This window comes from Apteryx mantelli, chromosome 12 (genome assembly GCF_036417845.1).
Source record: "Apteryx mantelli isolate bAptMan1 chromosome 12, bAptMan1.hap1, whole genome shotgun sequence".
In the NCBI taxonomy this organism is placed as follows: Eukaryota; Metazoa; Chordata; class Aves; order Apterygiformes; family Apterygidae; genus Apteryx; species Apteryx mantelli.
Genome location: NC_089989.1, coordinates 22,659,118 through 22,672,797, shown reverse-complemented (window position 1 = coordinate 22,672,797; position 13,680 = coordinate 22,659,118). Strand labels below are relative to the sequence as shown.

Sequence of the window (13,680 nt, the reverse complement as noted above, 5' to 3'; positions counted from 1 at the left end):
TGGATTATAACAAGACTTTAGCCCAGACTGAACACCTAACTTAAATAACTACAGTTGCTATGATGAATGCCACCCTAAGTGGGATCTATCTCATAGCAGAAGCATTTTTAAATGCCTATGCATAGCTGTGGAAATGTCCAACTCCTGTTTTTTTTGTTTTGTTTTTTTAAACTACAGTATTTTTCACCTGGAAACCCTTTAACAGTATTTCATACTAAATAACCATGCTAAAACTTGAGCTTGGCTAAAATGAAACTCAACTTTGCTGTTGCGGTAGAGCAGTTAGCAGCACTTCTGTGATTCAGACACACATGGAGTGATGACAGTGTACTATTTCAAGCCAGATTGTTATGACCAGCTAGTATGGAATATAAACAGGAACAGATGAGAAGAATACAGCCTCAACATTTGAGACAACAAAGAAAGAGTGAAATGATTGCTACATAAAAGACATTTCAAAGACCTCCCAGAAAAGCAGGCATAAAAATCCCCAATAAAAAGGCTCGGCAAGAAAACTGTCACACCCCCTAATCCTCTGCAGACTTTAACAAGATGTTCACATGAGCCAGAGATTGTCTCCTTCCCCAGAAGACAAAAGGCACAGAAAACAATACTGTCTAGCAGAGGATTAGGAGGCAAGAGATAGATAAAAAGGATTCCTTAACCTTACAATTAGAAACCCCAACTCTCCAGCCAAAAGGATAATCAGAAACAGACTGAAAATCCATGTCACAATAATTGCTGTATCTTTCTTCACTCTTTGAAAACTGATACATTTTCCTGATTTTTTTTTTTTTTAAGTTTATTGCTGCTCCAAGAAAGGTTTTGATGACCACTTGACTACAAGACAACTACTGTTACCAAATCACAGTTCAGCACACATGGCAATAACCTTTTATTTCCTATCTTTATATTTCCATCACCTCCAACTGAGCAAAAATTAGATTAGCAATGCTCATACCAACTTTCCAAACAGACAATTCCAGTAAATATACAACTAAGAGCAAGAGTACACATTGTACACTGGTCTTCTAACAAATGATTGGCTTACCATGACCCAAACCAGATACATGCACAGATCTTTCATGTCAAACATAGCATAAAAATTTTCCCTGGTTAAAATGGAAATGACTTAGTTCTTATAAGGGGCTATTCGGTATTGCTAATCCCCTTAAACAGAAGGAAAGGGAGTGGCAAGAGTAGAAAACAGACTTGGCCAGGAAGGAAAACTACAAGCTGGAAAGAAACTCAGGAGTCTGCAAAGTTTGATTCTCCTGTTGTAGCTAACTAGTGGTCATAAACTGCAATAGCTATAGAAATTAACTGCATAGAATTTAAGATGCTTTCTGGAGCTGAACAGGGCAACCAAAAAAAACATTGACAACTGCATTTACAGGGCATATATTAACTTGGAGACATGACTTCAGCTTTAAAACAATCATATACAATTAGGCAGTATACCTGTCCCCACTTTATAGGGGTGGAATTAAGGCACACAAAAATTAAATGGTTAGTCTAGGCATTCAGTGAGGGACAGTCAGGGTTTAAGAAGTTATCTCCAATGGGAGGTTGACCTCGCTAGCCTTTCTTAGTCTTCCTGGTGCCACCTCAGAATCATCAGTAAAGGAAGTGCCCAGTTGTTTTTTTTGCACTTTCATCTACAACACACTTGCAAACTCTCTCTAAGCTCTTGTGATCTTACTGTCTGTGTATTGGACCTTACATTTCCTTCCTTAAATGCTCAGTGGCCTTGCTCTGTGTGAGCTCAACACTACCTCACAGCTGCCGCGTATTCTGTGAGAAGTGAAATAATCCCTCTTTAAGTAAACTACTTGAAACCACTTAGAAGGCATCTGGCAGAGATGCATCCTTAATCATTGTCATTTGTTATTGAAAGACAGAAACAAATCACATTTCCTAGAAGAATCATGGCTTGAAATAAACACATGGAAAAAGGCATAGGCTACCATTCTCTTTTTCGTAAAGCTAGAAGAAAGTTTGGACTGCACATACTTGTAGAGTGAAAGGGAGAATAAAAGTCACCTACAGACTTCAAAGTGGAAGCAGACCTAGGTTGAGACAAGAGCAGGCAACCCATCATATATGTCCTCAAAGCAGGTAGCTAACAGTGTACCAGGCAGATCAGTACAGGATGTGAATCGCTGTAGGGTACGAGCAGAGGGTAGCATGGTTTGTACGGTAGCACAAACAAATTAGTTTCTTCTAAGCCAACTAGTGCACAAGACCTGTCCAGGTGTGCAGGGCCTGCCTGTGGTGGGGTGTCAGCAACCCATGAAGTCTTGGCCTACAGGCACACTTGTCCCTGTGTCATCAGGAACCTTGCTGCTGTCCTGCTGAAAGACCATTTGTGCTTTAATCAAGCAGCAGCCTGGAAACAGGGCCATGGCACCCTGTCTATTGTCTCAAAATTACTTCCAGATCAAATTTCCTCCTTTTACAAGCAAGCAAGCTTCTGGCTGCCACTATGACAGATACAACTTGAGATTTACAAGGTGAGCTAGTATTTTTTCCCCGATTCATACATTTAGACCCAAGTACAGATTTACCAGAGAGACTTCAAACCATTCTATCTTTGAGTGGCACCTGCATGGCACAAAATCCCACATCCTATAACATAGCAATGCCACCCAGTATATAATTCCTCATTTAGATAATATCTAGGTTTTTCCCTCCAAGCAGAGGGGAAACACATAGTGCCATAGACACCAATATTATTGATTTTATGAGATATATAGATACCATGGTAATGAAAGGCAGTGAAAAGCCCTCATATAGCTAAAAAACTACAAAACATCTCCACCCTGAAACTGAAAAATAAAGATGGATGAGCTAAACTTGGACCCAGCTTATTATGCCTAAACTATGGTTTAGAAAGCTACACTGCATACATTACAGTGGTTATGTTTAATTCACTTTGCTAGCTTCAAACACTGAAGCTCTAGCATCTTCATATTTACCACTGATAGGAACAGGGATGTGATAAAATATACAGTGATGATGTCAGTATTCAGGTTCATTATTAGCATTTTCTTCAGTCCCAATTACTTAAATGAAGATTTTGCCCAATTAAGATTTTCACAATTTGGCATAAGCAGCAGATATAACACCTGAAATAGTACACCCTGAAGCCAAGCATTCCATCAGCTTTAATGGGCATTAAGTCGGTTCCTTACCGAACAAGGCAATACCATTTCACTGACCAGGTGCGTGAAGACAACTCAGACCAGAGCCACAAAAAGGACATAACCATAAATGTAAACATTACTCACCAAAAACTCATGGATGAATGCTGTATTAGTGAGCCAGGATCCTTGGGGCTCTGTCTCTGCTCTGGTTAAGACAGGTTGTGCCAATCATATGGAAACCAGGTTTGTCCTCTGGGGAAAAAAAAGGTCTCAGTGAGAGGCCTGAGGATGCCAGATCTTTAAAGGAAGAGGTATCTCCTAGTAATAGCATTTTTTTCCCCCTCCATGCTGCGAAGTCAATTAGATGACTAAGCCCCTGAGGCACCTTAGTAGCTGAACCTTTCTCTCTCCTGTGATTACAATAAGGTTTTGAGCAGATGCAGCAGTTTTAAAAATGCCAGCATCTACATTGGGTAGCAAAACCTGCCTCATCAACTGAGGAAGGTTTCCCCACATAGTGAAGCCTTTCTCTCTAACTTTGTTTTCCAGAACTGGATGGCCCCATCCTACAGCCCCTTGGAGACTCTGGTAAGTCCTCCCACCTTTCTGAGTTCTTTCTTCCCACAGTACATATAACAGTACCATGTATTTATAATGATTGAAGTAGCCTCTTTCATGCAAGAAAAGGAGCTGAATTATTCTAGTTCTATGAAGAATCTGAGCAGCATATTTTTTGCCTTAATATTGACCCATCATCTGATTCAGATTTTAGCCCATCTTTAAGATGATACTATTATTTGTACTAATATGAGTTAAAGAAGTTCAAGGTTTATTCAAAGTAGCAGAACAAACATAGAAGTGCAGTTGGCTAAACTGCATGCTTTGCTGGATCACATGGATTAAACACTTTCAATTTTATACACATTCTGATAAGAAAGTTCAGTAAGGACCCCTGAAGAGTCAGCCTATGAGCTGCACAAAGCCTGCTTGTTTCAATTTGCAGGGTTTCAGTGGCTTACTCTGGAATGAGGCAAAGCTGCCAAAATCCAAACCAACACCTAGCCACCTCACAAGGACTGCAGATTTTCTATCTTACCTGGAGAATAGCTGTGACCTTGCTGTCTCCTGCTTACCTTTATTTATAATCTGAAGTGGGAGGAAGGGCCTTCTTCTTTCCCAGCTGGCCGTGTTTTACTGAATGAGAGCTCTCTGACCCATTGGTACCACCTGAAAGCCTTTAGAGGAAGTGGGAGATCTGCCAATATATCCCCTTCCTGTTCAACCACAGCAGGATTGGGCGATGCTCATCCAGGCCCTCTGCACCTGCTACTCCCCTTTAACTGGGGAGTCCCAGATGGAGCCAACCTAAGAGACTTTTTGGATTTCTGCAGCGGCTCTCTCCACACAGTCCTCCCTCACCACAGCTGCAAATTGGGGTATAGCTGATTAGAGAGTGAGCACACCAGGCTGGGCAGCAGCTCCAGGCTGGGCTCTTCCAGCATCAATGTGCTGGTTGCATTAGAGATCACCTCATTGAAAAAATTTAGGAAGCACCATGCCCACATTAGGACCATTTTTAATGGGATGCTGAAGACCCTGTTGCTGTAAGCCAAAAGGCTGTGCACAGCAGCTCTATCCTGCATTTATTTGTATTGCAAACACATGATGCAAACTTTCTCTGATCAGAAGCTAGTTAGAGGACACTGCTGGGGGTTAGGTAGGCAAGGTCAAGACAATCTTAGTCTGCTCTTATAGACCATGAAGAGGTAAATCATTCTGTGCAACTCAGAAGTCATTCAGATGGTACTTTTGGCATTTCCCCCCCCTCTTTTGTTCTGTCAGTCTGAAGAGAATGGCTCGTGTGATGTAATTTAGAACAGAGCTTTTTTAAAGCTTTCACTCAGGAAAAGCTTCTGGAGCTCTGGGGGTATAGCTTAGCTCCGAGAAATAGAAAGAAAGCAAGTTTGCATTGACAGCTTGATCCCAGAGAGAGGTGGCTGCCTGCTTGTCTAACAGGTCCGCTGGGTCTGGATGAGGCAGAGACAGAGGAGCAGTCATATTAAGTGAACGTGCGCTGCCAATGTTAAAGGAACAATTACCATTATTCTGCATAGTTCACTGTTTGCTACTGCTATTTCCTTCAATAAAACCTCTTTTCACTTGCCAATTGGAGCTTGTCATGTAACAATATTTCTTATGCACAATACACATACTAAAATGCCCCTGTGTTTTTAATACATTTATAGTTGTTAACAATAGCGGTATAGTGACAGAAAAAAAGTACTTGCTTTGAATACAGAATAGATTGAAAAAAGAATAAACCAGAGGCCCTACTCTGAAGGATTAATGGGGGTTAGATTTTGCCCAATCTCAGCATTAAAACGGTGACATTTCTTCCATTTAATTTACACATGCTTTCTCCTCTCTGGATCTGGGCTGTGATCTCCCTGCTTAGAAGGGTTATTCACCTGAGTCTTGAGTACAAGTCTCAGCGAAACTCTTCATGTGAGGAAGCACTGACTGGTGTTGAGGAGAGGGACGAGCTCCTCTGCTGGGCCATGTCCCAGGGACCAAATGCCCCCGCACCCTCACCTCACCTCACCAGACTTTGGTGGGGCAAGGGAAGCCCAAAGGGAGACAGACAAGTGCTGCCGCTGCTGGGATTTTGGCAAGTTTAATGTGTCGAGATTCGCCAAATCCAGCTTTCTATCCCTGTGCGTGGTCCACGGATGTGCCAGCCTACCATCTAACAAAACTTGAAATCTCTGGTTTTCCATCCCAGGTCTGGTGTTCACTGCTTGCATTGGACACTGATTTTGACAAAAGCCTCTAGCGAAATTCCTTGTGAGTGCAGTTCCTTGGAAAACAAACTGTCAGTGATTTGGGAGGGTTAGGCATTTCAATGAGATTAGAGGAATTCAGGCATGCTTCTTTGAAAGCCCATAGAATGAATAAATTGTGCTAATACTGCACTTGCCAATATTATTACAAAGTTAGGCAGAAATGACCACAGTGAGGGTGTCATGGTGAGAAGAAATTACCTTTTTGCACTTGTAACCAAGCTGAATCAAATATTTTGTGCATCCGAATGAACAAGCAGCCATTTGGAAACCTTTGCACCATAGTCACAAAGGAAACTTTCTTCAGCCTTAAGGATTCATGTTTTCTAAGAACACTATTTTGCTCCAAATAAGTTAATATACACAGGGAAAGACATCTTGAATTTCCCTGGTCTCCCACACTATCCAAAACCAGTGATAGGTTGCACTTTTAAACACGCCCTTCCACTGCACAGTGAGAGAAGCGCATTTAAATACTGTGAGCAAAATGTTTTCCATGTTTTCCTTTGTCAGAGTGCACTGTCTTAAAAGTACCTCTCATGCAATTAAGAAATAGAGAATGTAGTCTGCGTTCCTCCAGAATAGATGTTCTGCAGCTTGGGAGTTGCCTACAAAAATATATTTTGGGAAAAGATACAGCACAATACATCCTTTTCTGCTTCAGAAATTGGTAAGTGCTTTGCCTACAAGAACTCTTCAGGAGCAATCACGTCCAAAGTTGTTTTGGAGCCTGATCTACTGAGCTCTGTGGAAGTCTTCCCATTGACATCTGCTGATATGGGATCAGGCCCTTGCAGAGTTAAACAAATGGTTTTTCAACACCACCTGATCAAGGCTGCTCAGAGGCACCCAGTGAGGTGATCAGATGGCAGGAAGATTAATAGCATTTGCATTAGTAGACAAGTCCAGCTCCCAATTGTGTTCAAGTACCGTGTGCAGTTGAGAGAGAAATAGGAGTGTTTGTTAGGAAAGTCTCTAAAAGACATAAGACGCTCACAGATCGCCATGCATCATCAGATTCAAATCAGAGAAAAGCCTGTATAATTTATTAGAAGTCCCGTTTTTTTGTAGTTATATATTATCATATGCCAATTTACTATGAGCAGAGCTTTAAGGACTGTCCATGAGAAATGCTGAATCTTCTGTGATTTGCAGCTCTATTTGACAGCGTTTAAACTGGATACATTTTAAGAAAACATGCTGTTTTGACGGTGTTTCCCCCCACCAAATCAAAATGCTGACAGCCTCGAACTTCCTCTGCCATTAATGCTGTGCAAGGATATCTTTGTGACCATCACCATGCATAATATCTGCTTTGGGAATAAACTCTAAACATATAACTTCAGTGTCATTCAAAAAGAGGTATTGTTGCCAAAGACCATGGGACAGGAAAGGAATATACTATGCTATCTTTTCATTGAAAAGTTCACAAATTCTGCCTGGAAATCCTTCAGGTATCTGCACTTTTCACTAGATAGCACTCAACAACAGTTAAAACAACAATTTTGAGTGCTTTCCAGATTTAATGACATGGAGTTTTAGGTGGAAAAAGATCCCTTGTAATAAACTCAACATTTTCTATTTTACATTATCTATAAATTTCCCAAACTAAACATAGTGAGCAATTACACAAGCATGTCCATAGGGTAGACTTACCTTTAGTTACTATGCCAATGTATTAAACAAAGTACTGTCCACTTCTGGCTCCTCCGTTTTGGTTAGGATTTTGCTTTTCAAACTTGATCATATTGTCAGACAGTCTTAACCTCACTGACGGGGTGAGCAATTAACCCTGAGAGGAAGGAAGGAAGACTGAATTAATGCAGCAGTGCTGCCAAAGCAAGGACTATAATAATAATAAGTTCTGGATTTTCTCTAGTTTAAAAACAACATGATCAGTTCAGATAAGATAATGCATCAAAATCTCCAGCTTCACACTCTGCAGTGAGGAAGAAAGAGAATTTTACAGTTTCAAGTTATCATTGAAGTATAACAAGTAGCTACCAGTGAGTGCTGGGATGTATTTGCACCAAGGGCTGGGTGTGGGATGCCTGTGCATCCCTGCACCCCCCCAGGAGCTGGGTGGCCACATGGAGCTCTGCATGACGTTGAACCTCCCAGAACCCCTGGAGAGGGGATGGGGACGGGCATGGCCGTGGATGGCACTGACCATCGAGGGATGAGATCCCCTATCTGCTTCCCCCAGGCTCTTTGCATCCCCTCAGCATCTGCCCTCCATCTCCTGAAATGGGAACAGCAAGTCCCGAGGAGTGACATAGTCCCTTATTGCCCCCTTCCAGCCATACTTATCGCCTGGTCATTAAAGAAAACAAATAGATGCTTAACCCTCTGCTTGGAAGAGGAAGGACAGGGCTATGGTTTCAGGCACAGGTTCAGGTTGAGTCTCTCTTGCTCTGAATTGGTTTAATAAACCCTTTTAGCAAAATGTCAGGAGGGTCTAGCCTTGAAACAGAAAGAAAGAAAAAAAAGAATATTGAAAGATGACTCTCTCTTTTTTTAACAAAAGATTTATAGGGCTGCCTCATATGATAGGGTAGCCACAGCACCTACAAGATCCAAAAATCCAATCTGGGGCTTAATTTCAGCCTCAGAAATAGCCATTCCTTCTAGGAAAATCCCAAAGAGGATGATGTCTCTCAAGAACTGCTGGAGTCACAGCAGGGTGCCAGGATGCCCTGATCATAAATGGGAGGAAGTGAATTCAAAACAGGCCAAAAAACATTACCTACCAGCAAGCAGTATGTGAAATGCCACAAGATCCTGCTGCTTGCTGGACTAGCCCCAATCACTGCAATGGATTTATTTCATGGAGGGTAAGTGACTGTATTTCATGCACTCACAACACCCAAGACATAAAGAGAGACCTAAAGAAAAGCTCGGTAGGAAAGAAAAAGGGGTCTGAAGCAGAATTTGGAAGATCGAATCTAGAAACCAGTCCTGGGGCTGACGCGCAGCTCCTCTCTGAGGGCTGCACGGCCGTATCACTCAGAAGCCCTGGACCAGCTTTCCAGCATCCTGCCAGGGCTGCAGATCCCGCATCTGGCCTGCAAGAGAAGGTACCCGGCCCACCAGGTTATGAATAAGCTGCTGCTGTGAGCAAAAGAGTGCTGTGAAGTTCCTGAGAAAATCTAGTGATTTATCTCGGCACACATCAGCCAAGGGCTCCCGAGAACCTGGCACCAAGCACTGACACAGAGCAATTGAAAGCGCAGGTCTCCGGGCAGGCATCTGTAAACCAACTAGCGAATGCTCTGCAAAAGCATTGGTGAAGTTTGCTATTGTGTTTGTTGGGAAGTATGAATTATGTCTGGTATCTAATGCAGATAATGATGGCTGATACAATAGGGACTTTTGAATTAACACATAAAAAGCTTTTTCATAAAATATTTGGTCCCCCTTCTTTCAAAGTCCGTTACAACTCTAAGGTGTAAGTGAACAACATAAAATTCACACTGATTCCTCCAATCCTTATTTTAAGCATCTTTAAATCCAGCTTTTTTTTTTTCCTGGCTGTACATCCTTACTTTTTATAGTTAAAAGTAATTTTAAAGCAAAAAAGAACATAAACAATATACACTGACTCTTGACACTCCATTGCTTTTTTAAACTAGAATAATAAAAATTTGCAAATGAACAAAAGAGTGGGAGGAAGATATCTGATTTACAATGTTTTTGAGATAAAGAACACTATAAAAAAAGATCAATGTGAATAATAAAGCATTGTTAACTGAGTCATGACATTTCTATTCTCAGTGAAGATTTGAACAGTAGAGCTCTGCAAATGAGCACCTTGTGCCATTTTCAAAGTGGGAGGAAGACATATAATTATAATTTTTAAAGTGAAGAGAATTTTAAAAAAACTCTGTGAAAAAGTTTATTGAAAAACATATCGACATATCAATATGACATAAATTACTTTAATTTTATTAAACTAGGAGGGGGGAAAACCTCTTTTTGAAGACTGGCTGCAGAAAGCATTCCTTGAAAAGAATTTTCTTTATTAAAAACTCTTTTGCTAAGATGAAACAGCACTGAATGTCAGCACTACCGTATATTTATTCTGTAACTCTTCCAACAGCTGAGATCTATAAAAGAAACATATTTTCAAAACAGTTTTAACCTCCATTGTCTTGATCATTCATATTAACATTTTTCATGTCACCTACTGAAATCCCTTAAAGGAATCTTTTCTTCAGTCAAAACTAATGAAGCCATTTTCTTAAACAGTCTCCAAAAAGTAAAAAGGATGTAATGTTGTGCATTTTTTAAACATACATTTTCTGCCATTTTACTTGTTTGTGCGATGAGAGCAAAACTTGATATTTATGTTATCAATTCTGCAGAAAAAGGTGATTTTGAAAGAGAGGAAAACCAACTCTGTTTTTGCTGTGTGTGCAATTTAAATTCACAGTGAAAATACAGCATTGATCAGGTTACTCCAGTTGAGCCATTTAGTGCTTTGGCATTCCTGAAGTTAGGGCCCAGCTGTGAAATCATAGTTTGGGCCAAATTTTGCTGTTAGGTGAGTGCACATGGCTCCCATTTTCTTCAAAGGGAATGACACACATGGCCAATATTTAACTTTCACCTTTTCCATTCTATAGCTAGCAAAGCCAGAATCAATGGACTATATGCAGGCAATTCAATAGAATTAAGAATATAGTCGAGATTTTCTGAAACTTTCTTGTGATTTGGGAAATACAATTCAATACACTTCACAGTGCAGATGCTCAGCATATTCTGAAAATCAGGCCATCTCAAATGTCTTTCTTTAAGCGGGTAAAATCATAAATCACTTTGAGTATCTAACTCTAGCAACAAACAGGGTGCAGGATACCCCTTCAAAATCGTAAGCTCCAGTTGCTGGGCTGGCTCGGGTGCCCGGGCGTCTTACCATGCCCAGCCCATTTTGGGTACTGGGTTTGCATGCATTTCCCAGTGCGTGCCGGTGGCATGGCCTACGAGCCTGAGGCATCATGTGCCACCGGGAGGAAAACAGGTGCATCCCAAAGCAAAATCCAGCTGACCCACGGTATATGCAGATTTCCTTAAAGGTCAAGTGGAAAACTCTCTTACCATCCTTGTTGACTCTCCTCTTCAGTTTCCTCCGAATCCATCTGTTCCTCGCCCATATTCTTCATTCTTCGCTTGCCTCCCGCTTCTTCCTGTGTCCATCTGTTCCCTTCTTCCTGAATCCGAGTTGGTGAAGGGAAGGAAATTCAGTCATTCACTGAACAGATTTCGAGATGAACCCCCTCCCTCTCCGGTTCTGACTTCATTCATCATGGTAAAAATTATAATGAATAGAAATGTTGAAGGTGAAAATTTATTAGGGATTGTGTTTCTTTCTTGTATCAAAAGCAGCTAAAGCTACATATAAACATTGGCTTCATTCATTTTTTTTAATATATGGTATAATTAGTAAGAAATATTAGTGGAAGTGCTTGGTATGCAGTCCATCAAAACATGCCTGTCAGAGCTTAGGATCTGGGCCAAAATTTTTTGCCAGGCCTGCGACAGATTTATAGTAAGCCTATAGAAGGCTTTACAGTCAGCTGGGTCACTAATTCATGAAGTTAAAACGTATGCAGCGAGGTCAAAAATTCACTGTTGATAGAATACCACCTGCAGGGAGGGCACCATTAGCGTTGTTACTGCAACGGCACAAAAACGGCAAACCCCGGCTCCTGCGCGTTACCAGTCCATCATCGTAAAGCAGAAGAGAAGCGCTCGCACCGTTCCGTGGAGCCCACACGTAGCCCAACAGCCCCAGGCGGCCCCAGGCGTATTTATAGCCTCGCACGCCATTCCCTGCGTCCCTGCTACAGAAACAAACGGTCTCCAAACCCCCCGGATCCTCGTGCCTGGGCTCGGCACAACCCAGCGGGCCCGAAACCACGCAGGTGCCCGTGGCAGGTCGCTCCGGAGGCGCCGGCTCCCCCTCGGCCTCTCCGGCGGGCAGCCGAGCGGCGCTGAGGCGCTCGCTCCCTCCCTCCCTCCGCCAGGCTGCGACGCTCCGCCGCTCTCCTCACAGACTGCCTCTCTCAGCAGTTTGGGGTTTCTTTGGGGGTTTTTTTGTTGTTTTTTTTTGCCTCCCTTTCCAAAACGGAGCCGCGCGATGGCGGGAACGGCGCCCGCGCGCGCCTAACCCCGACCCCCCTCCCCAAAAGCGTACTGGCCTCCATGCGACCCCCGAAACAACAGGTCTTAACGTAAACCACTCTGATGAAGCGGCTGCGGCTGATTCATGTTGAACCACGCTTATTTATGGTGCCCAGCGCGACGGTCCTGTCAGCTTTAATTAATATAATTTATTTTATTTATTTATTTAATAATTAAAAACACAGCCGCTCAGGCCTTCCGTTCCACTACGTGTCTTTTCCAAACCCGGCGAGTTCCCTTCAAGCCTGTAAACTTCCCCGGCACCTTCCCTCCCTCGGGCTGGCAGGCGGCTCCGCCTGCTTCGCCCCGCGGCTGAAGGGACCCGGCGCCCTGCTATTTTCGGGCGAGGAGCAGGCGACAAATTCAACAGAGTGGCCGTGGAGCAGCGAACCCAGCGGCAGAGAGGCCAGCCGGGCGCCCCTTCCGCTCTTTTCCTGAGCCGGTGCGCGAAGACGCCTCGCGGCCAAAGTCAAAAGCCGGACGTGCTCAGCTGGTGGAGCGTCTCAGGTAGGTTGCCATCAACCCTTGGGACCTCTCGCCCCAGGGCGAAGGGCCCTGCCAGGCCGGACAGGTAGCACATGTCACTAGAGGGGATGGCCAGCGGCGTGGCGGCTCCTCCATCACTTGTCCTCCGATTACAAAATACAGACTATCTACGAGCCCTATCTAGGGCGAGAGATGTTTTTTTCCTTCTCCAGAGGCAGTTCCCCCCGCTGCCCGTACTGCTGCCACCCCTGCCCAGCACACCTCTTGGTCCCGCAACCCAAAACCATACGCCGCTGTGCGATAGCCAGTTTCAAGAGGGTGCTAAGAAGCTCCGGCTTCCTGTCCTGCAGGAGCTGGTTCGTGCCTGAGCCGGGAAGGGAAACAGGGGTCAGCCGACCTGCTGTAAATGCCAGCCTTAACAGCACAGCTGCTTCCACCGGCCGGGGGCATCTGTGGCTGGCACCAGCAGATAATAAGTGATTTACTTTGTGCTCTCGTGAAATTAGGCATTGTAGTCAGGAACCTAAGTCACCCAAATCTGAAAACGAATAGAAATTTCATGCAAATATTGAGACCATCTTTATCTGTAATATAAACATGGGTAAGTGATCCCAGTCCTCTGCTGCCACAGGCAAGGCAAGCTCCTTGCTCAACTTGGGAAGAAAGCTGCTACTTCTGGATACTGTTTAAAGCTGGTGCATCACGGGGCTTACTTCTAACTAAATCTGTCTAAAAGTCTAACACTGAATAGCCTGAAACTTCATCATTAGGATACACTTACTTTTCCCTCTTAATTCACTGCAGTGGTTGATTTCCACAAGTTAGAAACAGATATTTGTGGATATGTGAAACTCTGAGCGTAGGCTCTAAGAAGACAGTTGTGAAGTTTCACCTCCTGCTCATTTCTAATTGTAATTTAATTTTTCTACAATTTGCATTTAAAAGTAATCATAAATAATATCGGTTGTACATAATATATTTTTAAAGCCTATTTGGCTCCACTTATTTGTTCCAATCTCTAAACC

At 43.0% G+C, this 13,680-nt stretch overlaps 1 protein-coding gene across 1 annotated transcript in view; it reads left to right on the top strand.

Annotated features, from left to right (window-relative positions):
* MDFIC2 (MyoD family inhibitor domain containing 2) overlaps nt 1-13,680 on the top strand; it is a 49,763-nt gene that overhangs the window by 26,210 nt on the left and 9,873 nt on the right. Inside the window, exon 3 of the mRNA XM_067303671.1 lies at nt 3,696-3,734. Within this exon, the coding sequence (XP_067159772.1) occupies nt 3,696-3,734 (39 nt within the window). The remainder of the gene's footprint in view (nt 1-3,695; nt 3,735-13,680) is intronic.